At 30.7% G+C, this 17,038-nt stretch overlaps 2 protein-coding genes across 4 annotated transcripts; both read right to left on the bottom strand.

Moving 5' to 3' along the window:
* Window positions 1-555: 555 nt before the first annotated feature.
* Window positions 556-6,275, bottom strand: LOC101502723 (syntaxin-81). Of its 2 annotated transcripts, none has more exons than XM_004512875.4 (8): window positions 6,122-6,275; window positions 5,857-6,028; window positions 5,061-5,144; window positions 4,675-4,779; window positions 3,531-3,674; window positions 1,333-1,575; window positions 1,074-1,205; window positions 556-916 (listed from the first exon to the last, which is right to left on the bottom strand). In XM_004512875.4, exons 2-8 carry the CDS (start codon window positions 5,932-5,934, stop codon window positions 773-775), a joined length of 930 nt encoding a protein of 309 aa, XP_004512932.1. In that variant the 5' UTR covers window positions 5,935-6,028; window positions 6,122-6,275; the 3' UTR covers window positions 556-772. The 2 variants fall into 2 exon arrangements, with proteins under 2 accessions (XP_004512932.1, XP_012574744.1); XM_012719290.3 differs by having other exon boundaries at window positions 5,857-6,017; window positions 6,122-6,262.
* Window positions 6,276-8,235: 1,960 nt separating this feature from the next.
* Window positions 8,236-14,016, bottom strand: LOC101502421 (carbon catabolite repressor protein 4 homolog 5). Of its 2 annotated transcripts, XM_004512874.4 has the most exons (14): window positions 13,736-14,012; window positions 12,387-12,550; window positions 11,915-11,980; window positions 11,763-11,815; window positions 11,494-11,575; window positions 11,189-11,235; window positions 10,748-10,835; window positions 10,380-10,472; window positions 10,238-10,270; window positions 9,749-9,846; window positions 9,314-9,446; window positions 9,038-9,123; window positions 8,875-8,959; window positions 8,236-8,776 (listed from the first exon to the last, which is right to left on the bottom strand). In XM_004512874.4, exons 1-14 carry the CDS (start codon window positions 13,884-13,886, stop codon window positions 8,690-8,692), a joined length of 1,266 nt encoding a protein of 421 aa, XP_004512931.1. In that variant the 5' UTR covers window positions 13,887-14,012; the 3' UTR covers window positions 8,236-8,689. The 2 variants fall into 2 exon arrangements, with proteins under 2 accessions (XP_004512931.1, XP_073220184.1); XM_073364083.1 differs by lacking the exons at window positions 8,236-8,776; window positions 8,875-8,959 and having other exon boundaries at window positions 9,071-9,208; window positions 13,736-14,016.
* Between the last annotated feature and the right edge of the window lie 3,022 nt (window positions 14,017-17,038).

The raw sequence follows: 17,038 nt of genomic DNA, 5'->3' as shown, positions 1-17,038 counted from the left end.
TGTAAATGGTGGGGGGGCATGCATTATAGAAACCCCATAACACTCCTTTCAATTACCATTGTCCAAGAAAAATGGTAAACCCTATTTAATGTTTCTTATACATGGACTTAGATTCAAATTTATTTTTTTTTACTTTTTTTCCACACTTAAGATGTATGATTTAAATCACTAGACTATTTGGTTTTCTTCTGAAGATATGTTTTTACTGAAATGAAAATGAATAACAAGTGAAAATAAGTAAACTCAAAGGTTAATATATTTTGTCCGTTTTTAGGCTAATAAATAGTGATCGTTTCTAATATAGTTTTTTTTTTTTGAAATATTTTTTAACTTTAAACAGTCTTGAAGCAACAATAAATAGCTAGTGACCTAAAATAGATTTATTTCCATGTCAAGTTCTACTTTTATTTTATATGCTTTTTAAATGAATCGTATTATTCATAATGGGTTTATCATAAAAAAATAGTTAAAATCCCAAAATAATACCTCACTACAAAAATAGGCCCTTCATAAATTCAAGTGTACAAAAGGTTAGTAACTTTTCAACATCTCCAATTATTGTATCAATTTATCATTACTCCTTTCATAAAATTAATTACTCAAATTGTTTGTTATATCACATTTCTCCCTCTATAGTGTAAATATCAGGAAAAAAAATATGTCTTTTGCAGTGGACAAATGCACAATTGCATATATCTTCTGTAATAAGGAAAATTGAGAATGTGCTATAAGAAGATACACTGTGAATGTGATAGCATCAAACGAAAACAATTTAACTATACCAATCAAGAAAAATGATGGAAAAGGTGAGCACAAACAGAAATAGTAAAAGAAATGTTCTGCTGCTGCTATTCCTTTGAATGGCTTGTGAGAGTTCTTTGTTACCAAGCTCAACATTCTTAGTAGCTTCAACAGCCTGTAAAATGTAGCAGAACCATTAAGCTTCTAACAAATTGATGGTACACATTTGAATGATAAGAAATTGGCCAGTTATCTATGAAAGACTAACACCGACACCAAAAAAAAAAAAAGCGGAGGAAAAGAAGGGTGAAGAATATGATATGTTATCTAACCTGGTCATACAGATGCTCAATTTGTTGAGCTTGTTGCAAAACATGAGTAGCCATCAGGTGATTCAATGCAGACATTTCCACCATCTTGGTTTCAGTTTCTTGAACCGTATCTAGAAGACTAGACAATTCCACCTACAGGAAAAGGAACATCAGCAAAGGGCTACTTATTATGAGAATCTAGAAGCCTCAAACAAATAAATGATGTACCTAATAACAAAATAAGTTGTATTCAAACTTGAGAGGAATCAATTTTTATCACCTGAAGAGCGCGTGTTTCATCATCCAAAAGTTGCTGCTGGACTCTTAAAGGCTCACTGCGCAACTCATCAGGTTCACTTAGCTCCACATCACCTGATTTAGAGGTTTCGGTAGAATCTTTCTTGGTTACACGATTAAGTTTTCGTCGTGGTATTGCTCTATTAATAGCATCCTGGAAGCGTACAGCTCTGAGCTGATCAAACTGTGATGTAACTGAATGGAGTCTCTCACTTAAAATTAGAACCTAAAAGATTAAGTAAACATTAGCACCCAAAAAGCAAATAGTACTTGGTTCATGAATGTATTAGTACTCAGTATTAGTATAACACACATGCCTCACTTATCAGTATCGTAATATATACTTTCCATTGCACAGGTGTTTGTTATCAGGTAGTTAGAGTAGTTGTTGTTAATTGTTGAAACTGATTATGCACATATTCAGTTAGTGTTGGTGACTAGCACTTAAGCCTCTTCAGGCTTCATGACAGAGACAGAGCACTTTTCTCTCATCACATTTTCTCAAACACTATTCACTCTCTCAAACTCTAACATGGTATCTACTTTAGAAGCTTCTACTTGGGCCTGAAACTCGCGATAATTTAGACCTTACTGAGACGTGCTTGCTTTTCATTATTGAGACCTTACAATCAATATAAAATGGATTTCAGATCCCAGGAGCGTATTTAGGTTTATCACACGATCACAAATATCTAAGGGTGTTGTGTTTAATGAGTATTGGTTTCCATATCCAATCCTGTTTCGCACTTCTTCTGTGTCTCCTTCTACCTCTTCATCTTAATGCTGTTTCAGCATCTCTATGACCAGACTACACCAAGTTATGCAAGTCTACTTAGGCGAGTAAACAAGATTTTAATAACTAAAATCATAAACGCATACCATACCATTCCGTGAGTTAACTCAAGAGTTTGACAGCAATGACTAGTATGTAGTTAAAATAATCTTTCCTCATTATAATGGGACTATTTCACATTGCTTATAATTGCAACCAGCTAAATCTACTGGATCTCTTTATATTCAGGCATTTTGTGATGCAGATTGGACCAGCAATGCCTGTGATCACAAATAAATTTATGGATCTTGCATCTTTTTAGCCCTAATCTTGTATGTGGTGATGCCTTTTCCAGTACAAAAGCTAAGTATTGAAGCAATACGAGCACTACTGCCGAGATTCTTTGGGTTCAACCTCTCTTAACCGAACTACAGGTTCCTACAGTAACTCCAATGTTGCTTTACAACAATCCCAGTGCAGTTTCTATTGTCTCATAGTCTGATTTTACATGTACAGACCAAGTACATGGAGTTCGATCCGTTTACCAGCATTGAAATCTAGCCACCACCAAGTTTGAAGAACGGGGCTGTTAGTAACTAGATAAGCACCTTGTATTTATGTACTCCCTCTATCCCACAATGAATGTCACTTTAGCAACAACAAAAACTGTCACAAGATGAATGTCATGCACAATTTTCAATGCAACTTTAATTATTTTTTTCCTATATTACTCTTCAATGATTAATATATACACAACTTCCAAAGCATTATTATATTTTACATTGATAATTGTGAAAAACCAACCAATAGTTAAGATGGGTAGTTTGGTAAAATTACTTCTCTCTTTCATCTCATTATTGCATTTCTTAATATGTGTGCAAAAACCTTAAACGACACTCATTGTGAGACGAAGGGAGAATAATATACAGTTTCACTTGTACAGTTGCTATTTATGTATAGCGTCAGTTAGCTGTTGTATCAGGTAGTCAGAGTAGATTTTAGCTGTTATAATTGTATATGCTGAGTTAGCTAGCAGATACCTTAAGCCTCTTCAAGCTTCATGCCTATATAAAGCCTCACTGTATATTCTGAGGTGTACCAGAATTACTCACTAACTCAGCATACTTTCATAACAGAAAGCACTTTTCTTTCTGATTGCACTCACTACACTCCTCACTTACTCAAACTCTAATTTTCTGTAATTGGGAATCCAAAAGAGAAACTTTATAAAAGCACTTGCTGAGCATAAATCTTGATAGTATCGTAGCAAGTGTTTTACCCCAGGGGAAGGGATGAGAAATCTAGACTGTTAAGAAAATGTTTATGTAAGGTCCTGTTGGTAACACCATGTGGAAAATAAGTAACTAATGAATTGATAATTGAAAAAAATAATAAGCACAAGTCCATACCACCCCATGTTTGTGGGCGATGGTGTCGGCATTAGCCTTCGCAGTTGTAATGCCAAGCCAACCTTTTGAGCTTTCTTCTTCATGATTTATACTATTCTTAAGAACATCAATTTGTTCCTGGCAAGTTTTAATAAAAGCACTAACCTGCACCAAATAAATTACAAAATAATAGTAAACCATAAGCAAAACTCGGTACAACATGTAAGATGTTTAACTAGTTTATACATACAATTAAGGAATCACAATCCTATTAGCTCCATAAAGAGAGAAGGCTTGAAGGAAAGACATATAGAAAGGTGAGGTTGCAAACAAGTCAATAACAGAAAATTGTATTGATGCAAGACAAGAGATAAAATTTATTTACTAATTAGAAATGTAAAGGAAATACTAAATAGGTTTCACAAGTCAAATTTCTTAACATGCTTACATAAAGTTCTCTTTGTACATTGTCCTGAGCTAGCATTGATGTCAACAGTAGATGCTAAACCAAGTATGCAAAATTTCAAGTATTACACCAAATCCCATGAATCGAATCTCTTTTTTGAGAAATAGAGACATTTAAGTCATACAAGAGATCTATTCCATGCTAAGAAAAAGAAAAAACGTGAATAGTGATTGGATTGATGATAAAATAGAATCCTGGATCTCGAACAGTGATTTCATTGCTGATAAAGAAAGAGAATTCTTGGTTCAGTTCTCTACCTTAACGACACTTTTAACTGGTTTATGAGAAACCCTTCCAATGGAAGTAAAATAAGAGAACCAATGTGATCTAATAATAATAGCACTAGCAGTCAACTCATAACTTAATACCGGCCTTAGAAGAAGAACTTAGTAACATCTATCATCTATGAATAGAAAAAATAATTCACAAGCCAATTTGCTAGGCTGGCTAAGAAAACAAATTTAAGTTGTATGTATTACATCATAGTAAGAAATTCGTAAATCATCAATGTGGGAGGCAAAAATACAATGATGTAATATATGAAAAGTGAAACTCCAAACAATTACCAAGAACCAATCTGGTATAATGAAAGTGATTAACACAGGAAATGTGACACCAATCACTATTTTCTAATTATTAATTAATTAAATACAGCAATACTTTCAAAACAAGCATATCAGCTGAAGTCACATGGCTTACTTCATGTTCAATGCTGTCTCTCTCCTTTTCAGTTGTCCGGTGCAGATCTGTATAGTCTTTTCTATGCCTTAACAAAAAAAGCTCCAATTCTCCAATACTCTCAAGCTACTAACAACAAACAAGGATAAGCAATATCAAATATACATAATTTAAAAGTACAGTTGTTTTTTTTTCTTAATGAAACAACAATAATACAACTTTACACACAGCACAAACAGAACCGTTGCTGATTGTACAATGGCTAATTTAATTTTCCCATAAAGTACCCAATGTTGTCAAATAGCAGTGTGGCATAATTTGAACAAACCGCTATTTTCCGCGATCCACGATTCACAACACCGAAAGTAACATAATACTAGAAGTTAAAATATCAATGCCAAGCGTACCGTCTTAAATGCAGCTTTGGAGAAAGGAGACCTTTGTGGAGGTTTATGAATAATGAAAGATGCCAAAATGGATGCCAATTTAGCCTGCAGAGCAATGACAACCTATGAAGCACAAATATAGACACAACTGGACACAAAATGACACATTGGCACCAATAATAATTTGAGAAAATAAATTACTCTCTCTATCCCACAATAAGTGACCCATTTGTAAAAAAAATTATCCCAAAACAAATGACCATTTCAATTTCCAATGGACTTTTTTCAATTGTACATTTTAATTAATACTACTTGCATTACTTCCAATGCAATATCTTTCACTATGCATTTATGTCATTGATAATGCACTAATATCTAACAAGGATGATTTGATAAAAGTAATGTTCTCTCTTTCATTTACACACTTTTCTTAATATATATAAATGATCAAATAACTCAATTATTATGGGACGGAGGGAGTAATTGAATGTAATCAATGTCTCGTGTCATGTCGGTGTTGGACAATGACACATGGTAGACATCATGACACACCTTCAATTAGAAGTGTCAGTGCTACAAATTGACAACACAACACATAAAAAAATACAAATTACAGAACACACATACTGAGGCAGATTACAGAAGATTCAAAGATCAAACCAGCAACAGACAGCAATCCTAAATGTTCTATTTTCAAGGTTTATGATATTGAAGCAAATTATAAGCAAATCCTATATAAACTTTGACCTAAAGAAAGATAGAATTTTTAATTGAGGGAAAAAGACTGATTTGAATAATTAGGAAGAACCATATATACCTCATCGTACCCTAAAGAGCGAGCACTTTGGCGTACGGCATCTTTGAAATCCTCAGTTCTGTCCCTTGCCTTTGCCATTTTGACGGCCGACGACTAACTCCGGCTTAGATTTCCGGTTAGGTTTTGCTTTTTCCGGCCAATTGAGTTTAGTTCGATTCCAGCTTGTGTTTTTCTGGCACAAACGGCCAATAATCAGAAAACAATCAGAATTTCCATGACCTAAAATCACCTAAAATAAAAAAACCCTAAATTCAAAATCCATTACCTTGTAGAGAAGAGTGAGAGTTGCGGTGACCGGTGGCTGCTGGTGGCCCGATAATGCAGGGAGAAGAGGGAGTAGGCCGCGAGGTGGACGGTGGTGGCGCCGGTAGCTACCGCCGCAGGAGCAGTGGTGAGGACGGAGAGGAGACAAGAAAATGAGATCAAAGAAATATATAATTAGTGGTTCGTTTGTTATACTTAAAAAAAAGAAAACTGATTTTGTTAGTGAGAAAATCACTTTATTTTCTTCTAAATAATACTAATAAGTTATAAAAAAATGTTTTTCCAACAAACTATTAAAATAGCCTCTTATTTAAAGTTAATCTTAAATTATTTATACATAAATAACAACTATTTTCCATGAGGGTGAATACTAATTATTCTCTCCTTCTTATATCGAATGATTAATATATTATTTTATATGTATTAAAAAATATATAAACGAAAGAGAAATTATAATATTTATATATTAAATTATTCTAAGTAAATAGTAGTATAAGAATATTAATTGTTGTCATAAATGTAAAATAAAATATTAAATTAAAAATAATGTAAGTGATATTTATAAAGTCGATTGAAAAAAAATAATTAATATTTATATTCAAAATTGTAAAGTTTATTTATTTTGAAAGAAACTTGTTTTACAAATGAATTATTCACCCTTAAATCGATGGAGTAATGTATTATTTTTTGTTATCTTAACTAATGTTTGGTTTTACGGTTGGAGCAACTAAAATTAACTGTGGACGTGTAAAATTAAATTCGATATATTTAATTGTTCTCTAGTATAATTAATTTTGTTTTTAGAATTAATTTTAATTTGAAGTTATTATCTATAATTTTTGAGTCTAGATTGTAAATTTTATAATAATTTTTTTTGAATGTATATAAATACAAATTATTTTATATTTAACTCAATTTTAAATCAAAATTAATTTTGTTACAATTGTCTCTCTATGGACCTCATTTCTTCTCCACACTGCAAAGTAAAGACTTTCTGCAGAAAAGGAAGGAGTGAAAACTGCATAGTATATGTCTTCTAAGGTTTGAATGTTCTTAATATGTTTATGTATCTCTTCTCTATGCTTCTTGTTGACCCTTTTTGCATGCAACTCTAGCCACTTGATCAGAAACATAAATGATTTGTGTCAAACCTTTTTGCATGAGAGTTAAATTAAAACGGTACGTGAATTGATCAACTTTTTGCCTTGCATAAATGTTTTTATTTATATTTTGACTCTAGGTAATGTTTTTATTTATATTTTGACTAGGTTGGATTGATGAAACTCTAAATTGGGATTGCAATTAAATTTTGCATCGATATTGTTTTGGTGATATTGTTTTGGTCTTGACTCCATTTTTAAGGGACAAGACAACAAAACATTGATAATTTAAGTAAAGTCCGATTAATAATTATTTTGTATGTTGCCATTTTGAGAAAAAAATCTTCCCTTTTGGTTCTCTACTACTTCGTACTTTTCCGTCATTTTTTTAGATATGTACAAATGCGCTAAATTTTTACGAGGAATTATGTACTAAAATTATTGGTCACAACTCCAATGAGAAAAGACTTATGCTAATGTGTTAGAGTAAAATTGGTAACTACAATTACAAAGCATGTAGATGGCAACAAAATGAGTATAGTTATCTGTTCAGGATTTGTTCTCTAGTTTTTCTATTGACATGTTGAATTTTTAAATTTTGGAATGTAAAATTGTAAAGATGAGATTTTGCATGTTTCATCTTTGTCTTTAAGAGATATTGTAATGTCCTTTTTTTTCACTTTAAAAAACTTTGATTTGTTTAGTTTTGGTTACTGCAGATGAATGGAAAAGAAAAGAAAAAGAAAATGTTAATAAATCAAAGGTAAAAGGAAAAGCATGACAAGAACAAGGAAGATATGTTCCCCACAAACAAAAAATTAGTGTATTTTCCCTTTTCATGTAAGCATGATTTCCCAGTAAAACCGGTAGCTACAATTACAAAGTTGAACCAAACAAAGGATAACGTTTAAAAAAGTTGTGCTCAAAAGAAAATGCCAAGAGAATTATGTTACTAACCTTTAAAACCAATAAATATTTACAAAATAAAAAATATTGTTTCCATGCTATATCAGGATTGATTGATAAATAATTGAAATAGCTTTTGGAGAATACAGTTCCTACACCTAAAGGTGCAGCAATTGTTGAGAAAATCTTACAAAAGATTAATCATAATGATACATAATTAGTCTCTGAATATTTTGGATATATACCAACTGTTCTTTGAACTTCACAACAGGTTGTTACCTGGCATGTGAAAAAATTCTCGACGAATTTAAAGCACTTTCGAAGCAACATCTGATCTAGGAAGGAGAGTTTGCAGTTTGCAGTGTCCGGTTGCAACATGATGTTCATTTCAAATTATCGGGAGCAATTCAAAGTTTGATCTCATGATGAAGGAATGAGCACATGAGCAGTGAAAGAAAGGCATAGAAAGTTTGATCTTTGATGCGGGAAAATGAAAATGCTTTGACTCTCCTCAGTCTCCATACTTGTCAATCAGCTTAAGGCTCTGATTTTATACATATACTCTAAGGAAGGTCAGAAGAATGAGAAGATTCAGCACTTTTTGCAAAGGCCAATTCGCATACAACAGCGAGGTGATCACTTCCCCATTTCTGCAAGGCACAAAAGAATCATAAAAGATATTATTGATAATTCGATAAGGAACAAAATACATAAGCATACATACGAAGCCAGGTTTTTAGTAGAGTACCTCGTTAGGGAGTCCTCGAGTTCTTCTAAGAACATCGACAGGCAAGGTTTCAAGAACTCTGATTGGGATAAGGTCCTCGGAATGCCTGCTTAACACTGACATCAGTAACGAATTTTTGTAAATGCAAATAATTTTGGTGCACAGTATGGAATGGTTTAACTACCAGATATAATCAACAGTTCCCATGAACTTAGAGTGGTATGATGTTGCCAAGGGCTCCCCTATATCATCTCTTGTTCTATGCTTTCCCTGTTATATGAAGTGGGAAATATCACCATTGTCTTAATCTCCCATTAAAAAAATTCCAAGTTGTTTCCAGGGATAAACTTTTCATCTTAAGCATAAAAAAATGAAAGTTGCAGCAATAGATTAATATTGTAATTATTATATTGAAGTGGATTAAACTAAGAAATAAAGTTGGTAAAGTCAAACATCATACAGGAACACCACTATAAGCACTGCGAAGCTTGAGTTGATGCTTAAGACGAGTGACTCCTTTTGCGCCAGTTGCAAGGATTAGTTCTTCCGCGCTCCATTTGTGTAGCAATTGCCTTGAAACAGACATTGAAATGCTGCACCAGATATACACCAAATAATTATCATAGAATACCAAACATGTAAAAAAGTAAGCAATGATTACAATCCCTTTCTTTAAAATTGGAAAAATGATGATGGTGATGGAAACTATTATAATTTTCATTCATAGCACAAAAATAGCACTTTTTTCATGTTAACAAATAATCAGAAGTCTTGGTAAATAATTGATAATTTGCCATGTTTTTAAGGAGGGGGGATGGAAGTGAAGCCAATGGCATACATGATACAAACTATATAGCAAGTGAAAATAAAAACTTTGTAGATACTCGAAAACAACCTAGCATCATCACCAATCTTTGATCTGAAGACTCTGTCATTGGGCCGGATTTCAAGCTGTCCCGACATATTTCTGCGATCATGTAACCGGATGTCTAACTGCAATAAGTGTTGCACTAACTTAATAAATATGATAAACTTATCGATGGTCCCCTCCACCCAAACAACAAAATCCACCCTTAAATGTGTTGGGATGTTTTTCCATTAATGGAATAAGGAGGGATAAGCTAGAAAGGAACACAACTGTATTGCATTTGAGTTCCTCTATTCCATTCCAATCTATGGGGGAACACAAACTCTTCTTTTAGAAGGAATAGAGGAGGAAATATGTCCTTTTTGTTCTCCTTACTACCTATAATCGAAACACGAATAAGTTGCTTCCTCAAGCTTTGAGACTTTGTCCATATACTCAAATTTCTCTAGTATACAACACAAAAAATCAAGCTTAAAGGTTTGTGAATATACCATGACTAGGAGAAGCCGAACTCACCTTTGATGAAGACAGAAATTCATATATTGCACTCTGCCAACACGAGAATGGAAAAAATAGAAGCAATGAAGTAACAGCACACTATACAAAAAAAAAAGAAATCTAACATTGATCGACTTCTTAATACAAAGAATGACCATACCTGTGGAACACTATTTAAATCCCCGGCTAAAATAACAGGGATGTTGCCCCATTCTTGTGATAACTTGTAAGCTTGATCAATTAAAAGTCTGATCTGTCCATTATGTCATGTACCAAGTTACAAGCATCAATGAAATAGATTTGACAACTTAATGTAATGTACCAAGTTACAAGCATCAGTGAAATATATTAGACAACTTAATTAACTATAGATAGTCAAATTATTTGAGTGAGGCAAAATGGTTTGCACCAATCCCTCAGACCAGAAAAGAACATTTAAAACTTAAGCATAAAAAAATCATGCACAAACATAAATGGCTACTAATACAACAATTATAAAGCTACTTAGCTAGTCAAAAGAATAAGTACCTGGCCAAGTTTGATGTCACCACGGTTAGGGTTGAACAGCACATGTGTATTTCCTATAAGGAATCTTTTTTTTCTGGTGGACTGTTCCCTACAGATTTAGATGAAATTAGTTACTAAGCAAAAAAAAATGAAAACTCCATGGTCATGAAATAGGCTTCATGTTTGTATCAGCAGCATATGTGCGCATGCATGAGTGTATATACTATTATTTCAAAAAACTTCACTTCCAAACACCTTTGCTGCTAATGATTAGTGATAAAATGAACGTTACCAGAAGTGTAAGAAATTATAGTAAATAGTTGCACATCGGTATGCAATAATTAAATATACAATACTAACCCTATTTGAATATAAACATCCCAAATATTACATAAAGAAATATGTTGAAGACAACGGAGAAATTGTGTTCACATTACCCAGCTTAGACAACATAAAACTTACTCTGTTGTTAGTTTACTTGTGTCAGATTCTGGATTATCATGGTTTACCTGTAAACAAATGATGCAATGAAGGGTAATAAGATATAAAAATAAAACATAAGATAATTGGTCTAATGCCACAAGAACATATATATATATATATATTGTAGTATATTGAACAGTACTTGGTAAACAGAATTTAAGCAAGGGTAAAGTATTGAATAAGAGATCATAAATTATTAAATATATATCTAATAAAAGACAACAGAACAAGTATAAAACACAGGTAGGAAACAAATTAGAAAAATAAAAACAAACCCTATATACCTCCAAAACACAAAGCTGAGCAACATTGTTACGCAGACCAAATTTCTGGAACTCTATATCTTCTTGATGCAAAAGACTGAATCTGTATTCAAAGTTTTAAATATACTGAATTTAGGCCAAATTTGGAAATGTATTTTATCCATTGCTATGTTCTACGATTTGCAAATCTTTGAACAATTCGCATTCCTTTGTATCCAGGAATGCTTCGGTGGAAATATTAGATACAAAAGCCTAATTATCTAAACGATTTAGAGGTAATGGAAACCCACAATTTGTCTTTCCAAAATATAGCACATCCATCATTTGCTTCTCCTGTGCGACCCTGCGAAGATTGGAATTCATAACCCAGGTAAGGAAAATCGATTAGATGTTTGGACATAAAAAACTTATATGGCCATTCAAATATGTATATATAACTTACTTTGTAAACACTTTTAAAGCCATTGTTCTTAAAAAGATCATCCAAATCATCAAAATGATCAACCTCCTGCAGACATAGGATTTTAAAGAAATCAATTATTGACAATTTAATTGTAGGATGCTTGAAATTAGCTTCCAATTTCAAGCAGTGATTAAATACTAAATTCGGAAAAACTTAGATGTTTGTGCCATCTGGTATAATAACATTAGCATAAATGCATAACTTGTATATCTCAACAAAACCCATGACGAAACACAGTAAAAAAATACCACATATTCCAATCCCCTTTGTTACATGAATACAAGTAACCAAGAGTTGTAGCTAAATACAAAAAACTATGTTCAATTCTTCTTTTTCAACCTTTCAAGGTTCACTACAGATGCATAAATGATGAATGTAACTTTGTAAAATTGTAACAACATAATAAGCAGTATTATGCAGCAAAAAGCACAGGGAAATATTATAAAACTACCTGGAAACAGAGTATGTTTGCATTATAGCTATCAATCTCTTCAAGTATGAGTCTCTTGCGTCTGCCCCACTCCAAGAAACGTCGTGGAATATTAGAATACAAATCCAGATGATTTGACGCATTTTCAACACCAAGTATATTGTATGAAACAACTACAATTGTATCTGCAAGACAGGGAAAGGGTTCAGAATAGTAAATATGACATAAACACAATTTACTCTAAAGTCTAAATGACAAATACTTCATCACTAGCTCCAAACTACGGAGTATTCTTTAGCCATCTTCATCACAGTCAGTTCGTTGATGGAAACAAACCACTACCTATGAGCAATCAAATTCCATCATTCTTCACATTCATGCCACTTTTATTTTAATTGTTAAATAAATATCATTATAACTAACTGGCAGTTTGGGAGAAGGCACCAAACCGAGTGTACATGAATATGTAGAATGGCATCTGGTAATTAACAACAATGCAAGGTTTTAAAAAATAGTCCACAATCTTAATTGTGGCCATGACTTCAAAACATCTACACAATTGCATCACAACCACAAATTCAGCCACATTTAACCGCAATTCATGCAATATTAACAATATCAACACAACCTCATTTTAAAATCCTTGCAATAATGCTACTTAGTACCAAAGATTTGTTACCATAGTTACTAGTGAGCAAGAAAAAAGAAAATACATGACCATATATGATGGATTACATATAAATTTCTTTCAATAATAACTATCTAGGAAAATTCTATAGTGGAACATCATTATAGGTGGTCCACTGTCAACTATTGCTTAAAAGTCACTTGACATACTAAGTACTAACGACTGTTCAAAAGTACAAATTAACAGTCTTTCTAGTGATGTCAGTTTGAAAAAATCGGAAAAAACAAATGTATCTCTCAAAACTCAACTTGTCGACACCAATCAAGTCACCGTCTTAACCTAAAGACAAAGAGTCGTTAAATTATACTTCTGAAGAATGTTGCGATCTTCTATAGAATTTCGGATGATTTTTAAGGAGGACCGCCTATTAAGTAGAATTTCCCTAACTATCTATCCTCCCTGAATTACATTATAACCATCACAATCTTACTTTTTCTAATAAATTTTCATACTAAAAAACATTTTTCAGTTATTAAATTCTCCATTTAGATTCCTTACATTAGGTAACAATCTCAAGTCTCAACCAGAAAAATATAACACTTAATGCTTAAAACTCAAAACCTAATAACTTTTCAGCACAACATTTATTTTGGATAACATTTAAATGCAAAATTTAAGAGTGAAATAGAACTTAAAAGTAAATTAAATATAAAAAAGCAAATAGATTTCTCGTGATTCTGACCCGTGCAATCAGAACAATCTTCAGAAGAGAAAACCCATTTCCTAGAAGAAGACACAAGTGATTCTGACCCCGTAGAATGTCTTCTACGCTTTGACGGATAACTACGGTTTGAATTTTCCGGTGGAAGATTTTCCCGTTTGCGGCGGACCATGGTACCGACCGGAGTAAGTGAATGACGGCGGCGCGTGTGATGAATTAGGGCTCGAGGGAAGCCGGTGGTTGCTTTAAGATGATACGATGTCGTTAATAACGCACTTACTTTGCTATTTTGTAAAATAAATTATAGTAAATCAATAAATAAATATAAAGTGCAATTGTTGTGGTCAATATAAAAAGTTTTATGGGAGATCTCAATTTTTTTAAAGATGATTTTAAAGATAGTTTTGTTAAAAATGAAATATATATGCTGATTTAGTACAAAAGTTATTTATAATGATCATATATATAAAATAAATTTATATATATATTAGGTGTGAGATTTTTTTTAAATATAAAATAAAATATTTAAAATAGTTAATTTAAATATTTTTTAAAATATTTTAAAGAAAAGTGTGAATTGTTTTTGTATTAATCTATTATAGTGAAACTCTTTTTTAAAAAAATACAATTTTAATTTTTTTTTTTTTTGAGAAACTACTAAAACACATTTTTATTCTCTTTAAGTTCTAGCTAACAAAATATAAATATTAATAAGTTGAACTTTATATCATGAAATCGCATTTAAATATCGCAAGTTTATGGTAGTATTATTCATTTCATCTATAGACAAAAAAAAAAACTTTATTTGAAGTAGTTTTTAGATTTTTTTTCTTCTAATTATCATATTTTTTTAAAATGGACTCTTATTCTCATGTGCAATTGGAGAGACTAGTATAATTGAATTTAATTTAAGAAATTTCAAAAATTATTTTAATTAAAAATATTAATTCAACAAAAAATAATAAAATTACCATTCACTTTTACATTTATGGATTGTATATAATTAAATATTTATTAAAAAAGTAAAGATAATTTTATTTAATAACTAATTAAAATAATTAATTGTAATAATTTTATTTTAGTTTAAGAGATTAAAAAAAATGCCTATCAATATAAAATTATCACAATTTATCAACACATCACAATATAATTTAAATTATATTTTCTTATGGAAAAAATTTAGATTACATTATTTGGAGATTGGAAGTGGTACTTCATAACTCTCTAATAAATAAGTTTTGGTAGAAAAATAAATTTTAAAAAATCATAGGTTGATAAAAAAGATCTCCTAATTGTACAATATTTTGAGACTAAAATAGATAAGTTTAAATTATTATATTGTAATACTTAAGGTAAGGGGAGAGAAGTTAAGAGTTTTTTTTAAAGAAGACGGTAGATGAGAGAATAAAATAAAAACATTTTTAGTTTAAAAGAGAGGAATAGATGGGAAGAAAATATATTTTAATTAAATTTATAGATAATTTTTTTAATGATTTAGAAGTTATTTTAGATTTTATGTTTCTTTCAATAGAGATCTATAAAAAAATTTGCTCCTCTATTTTCCCTTCTTACAAATCCAACAAAACATACATTATTTAAAATATTTTCTCCATTTTTAGAGACTAATTATGCATTTTAATCTATTAACTTATAAATTATTTTTTTAGATTGATCATTATACTATAATTATTAAATACTATGAACATAATTCATTGTTTTTGGCACTGTAAAATGTAAACATATTTAAAAAAAGTAATATTTTAGCGAATAAAAATAAACATGAGTCAATTAATGCATACAAGAAGAAAAAAAAAGAATGTATATGCATACTAAGTTGATGGCCAATTAGAAATAGACTATAATTAACCGTTAAAATTATCTTAATACATGTATAATTTAAATTGTCTAATTTAAAATTAACCATCAATATTATTAACTAAAGCGTGTAATCGCGTGATATTACTATGAAGGAAATCAAAGTCTTATTACAGTACGTGTAGAGTAGAAAAAGGTAAGAAAAAAGTGAATCAAAGGTAAGAAAAAAAGTGAATCAAAGGAAAAAAAAAAGAAAGCAAGCTATTCAAAAATAATTATATTGTTTGGTATTAATAAAAAGTGAGAGATAGAAATATGTGTAGCAACTTGTCCTACAAAGATTAATTTTCTCCATTTTAAAAAGAAATTGAACACTTTCTCTTTTTCCATTTTCAATTTTATCTATACTTTTCTTCTTTTTCATATTGAATTGTTTTTCGTCATTTTAAAAATCTATCACTTTTTTTCTCTTATTTTCTATACAATCAAATAAATAAAAAACTTTATGTTTTTTTTTCCACTTTCTATCTAATCAAACAATTAAAAATCACCGTATTTTTTACTCTCTTTAATTTTTCTTAATTTATTTTATAAACCAAATATGGGAATCACCATATGGATCACAATATTTTGCTCTATTATATACACTTTTGTGCACAAAATCGACTCAAGAGTAAAATCACTAAGGTAATCACTTTACATTAAAAAAAAAAATAGTAGATTTTGTTACTTATTAAAAAGGTTTTATATGATACACAATTCAAAACTAAAATGAAATTTATTTTATCTAAAATTAATATTTTTCAAGAAATATTGACTTTATTATTAATTGAAATCACATGTTACATGGAATTGATTATATTTATTTAATAAATAATAAAATATTTGAAAATATCCATTTTTTTATTTTTATAATTCTACTAAAAAGATTTTATTTAATTAATTTTAAGTCTCCATATATACTGGAGTGAATATATTTGTGGAAACTCACACAAATTATCCAATGAAATGGATAAGAAAAAAGCCAAAAACTAGCAAGAGGACAATCATGCATGATCTGATAGGGAATAAGAATCCTAGGTAATTGGAGCTGAAGGACAAATACTAAAATTCAAAGGTTGTTTCCTCGAAACTCAATTACAATGTCTTGTCACAGAAAAGCATGGCTTTAGGATTGGATAGAACAAGTTTTCTTGTACAATAAGTAAATTGTTTTCCTGTTTTGATGGAACATGCAAAAAGCTCGTATTGTCCTTTCAGCTAGTATAAATTAAGGATCACATATAATATATGGTATGAATCTATGAGAGAATAAAGGAAAATTGCAAGACACATGCTAGGGTGGGGAAGTGACACGTGTAGTTTATAAATACTTCATACTTAAGTAGAAGTTTAACTTCTTTAAGTTCACTATTTTTAAGTAGAAACTTTTTAATTGAGATAATGGCATGATCTATATTGATTTAACAAATATATATATATATATATATATATATATATATATATATA

The sequence above is a fragment of the Cicer arietinum genome, chromosome 8, assembly GCF_000331145.2.
Source record: "Cicer arietinum cultivar CDC Frontier isolate Library 1 chromosome 8, Cicar.CDCFrontier_v2.0, whole genome shotgun sequence".
Taxonomy (NCBI): domain Eukaryota; kingdom Viridiplantae; phylum Streptophyta; class Magnoliopsida; order Fabales; family Fabaceae; genus Cicer; species Cicer arietinum.
The sequence above is the reverse complement of the archived record's forward strand: the minus strand, read 5'-3'. Positions and strand labels throughout refer to the sequence as shown.

What these genes read in the sequence shown, in the direction of transcription:
- LOC101502723 (XM_004512875.4), bottom strand. Translation starts at nt 5,934, where the DNA reads ATGGCAAAGGCAAGGGACAGAACTGAGGATTTCAAAGATGCCGTACGC. An exon ending in GCTCTTTAGGGTACGATGAG is followed by an intron (nt 5,145 to 5,856) that starts GTATATATGGTT and finishes ATTGCTCTGCAG; the next exon opens with GCTAAATTGGCATCCATTTT. An exon ending in ATGAAACACGCGCTCTTCAG is followed by an intron (nt 1,206 to 1,332) that starts GTGATAAAAATT and finishes CTTTTCCTGTAG; the next exon opens with GTGGAATTGTCTAGTCTTCT.
- LOC101502421 (XM_004512874.4), bottom strand. Translation starts at nt 13,886, where the DNA reads ATGGTCCGCCGCAAACGGGAAAATCTTCCACCGGAAAATTCAAACCGT. An exon ending in ATTTAAATAGTGTTCCACAG is followed by an intron (nt 10,271 to 10,379) that starts GTATGGTCATTC and finishes TCGTGTTGGCAG; the next exon opens with AGTGCAATATATGAATTTCT. An exon ending in AAGATTGGTGATGATGCTAG is followed by an intron (nt 9,447 to 9,748) that starts GTTGTTTTCGAG and finishes TATCTGGTGCAG; the next exon opens with CATTTCAATGTCTGTTTCAA.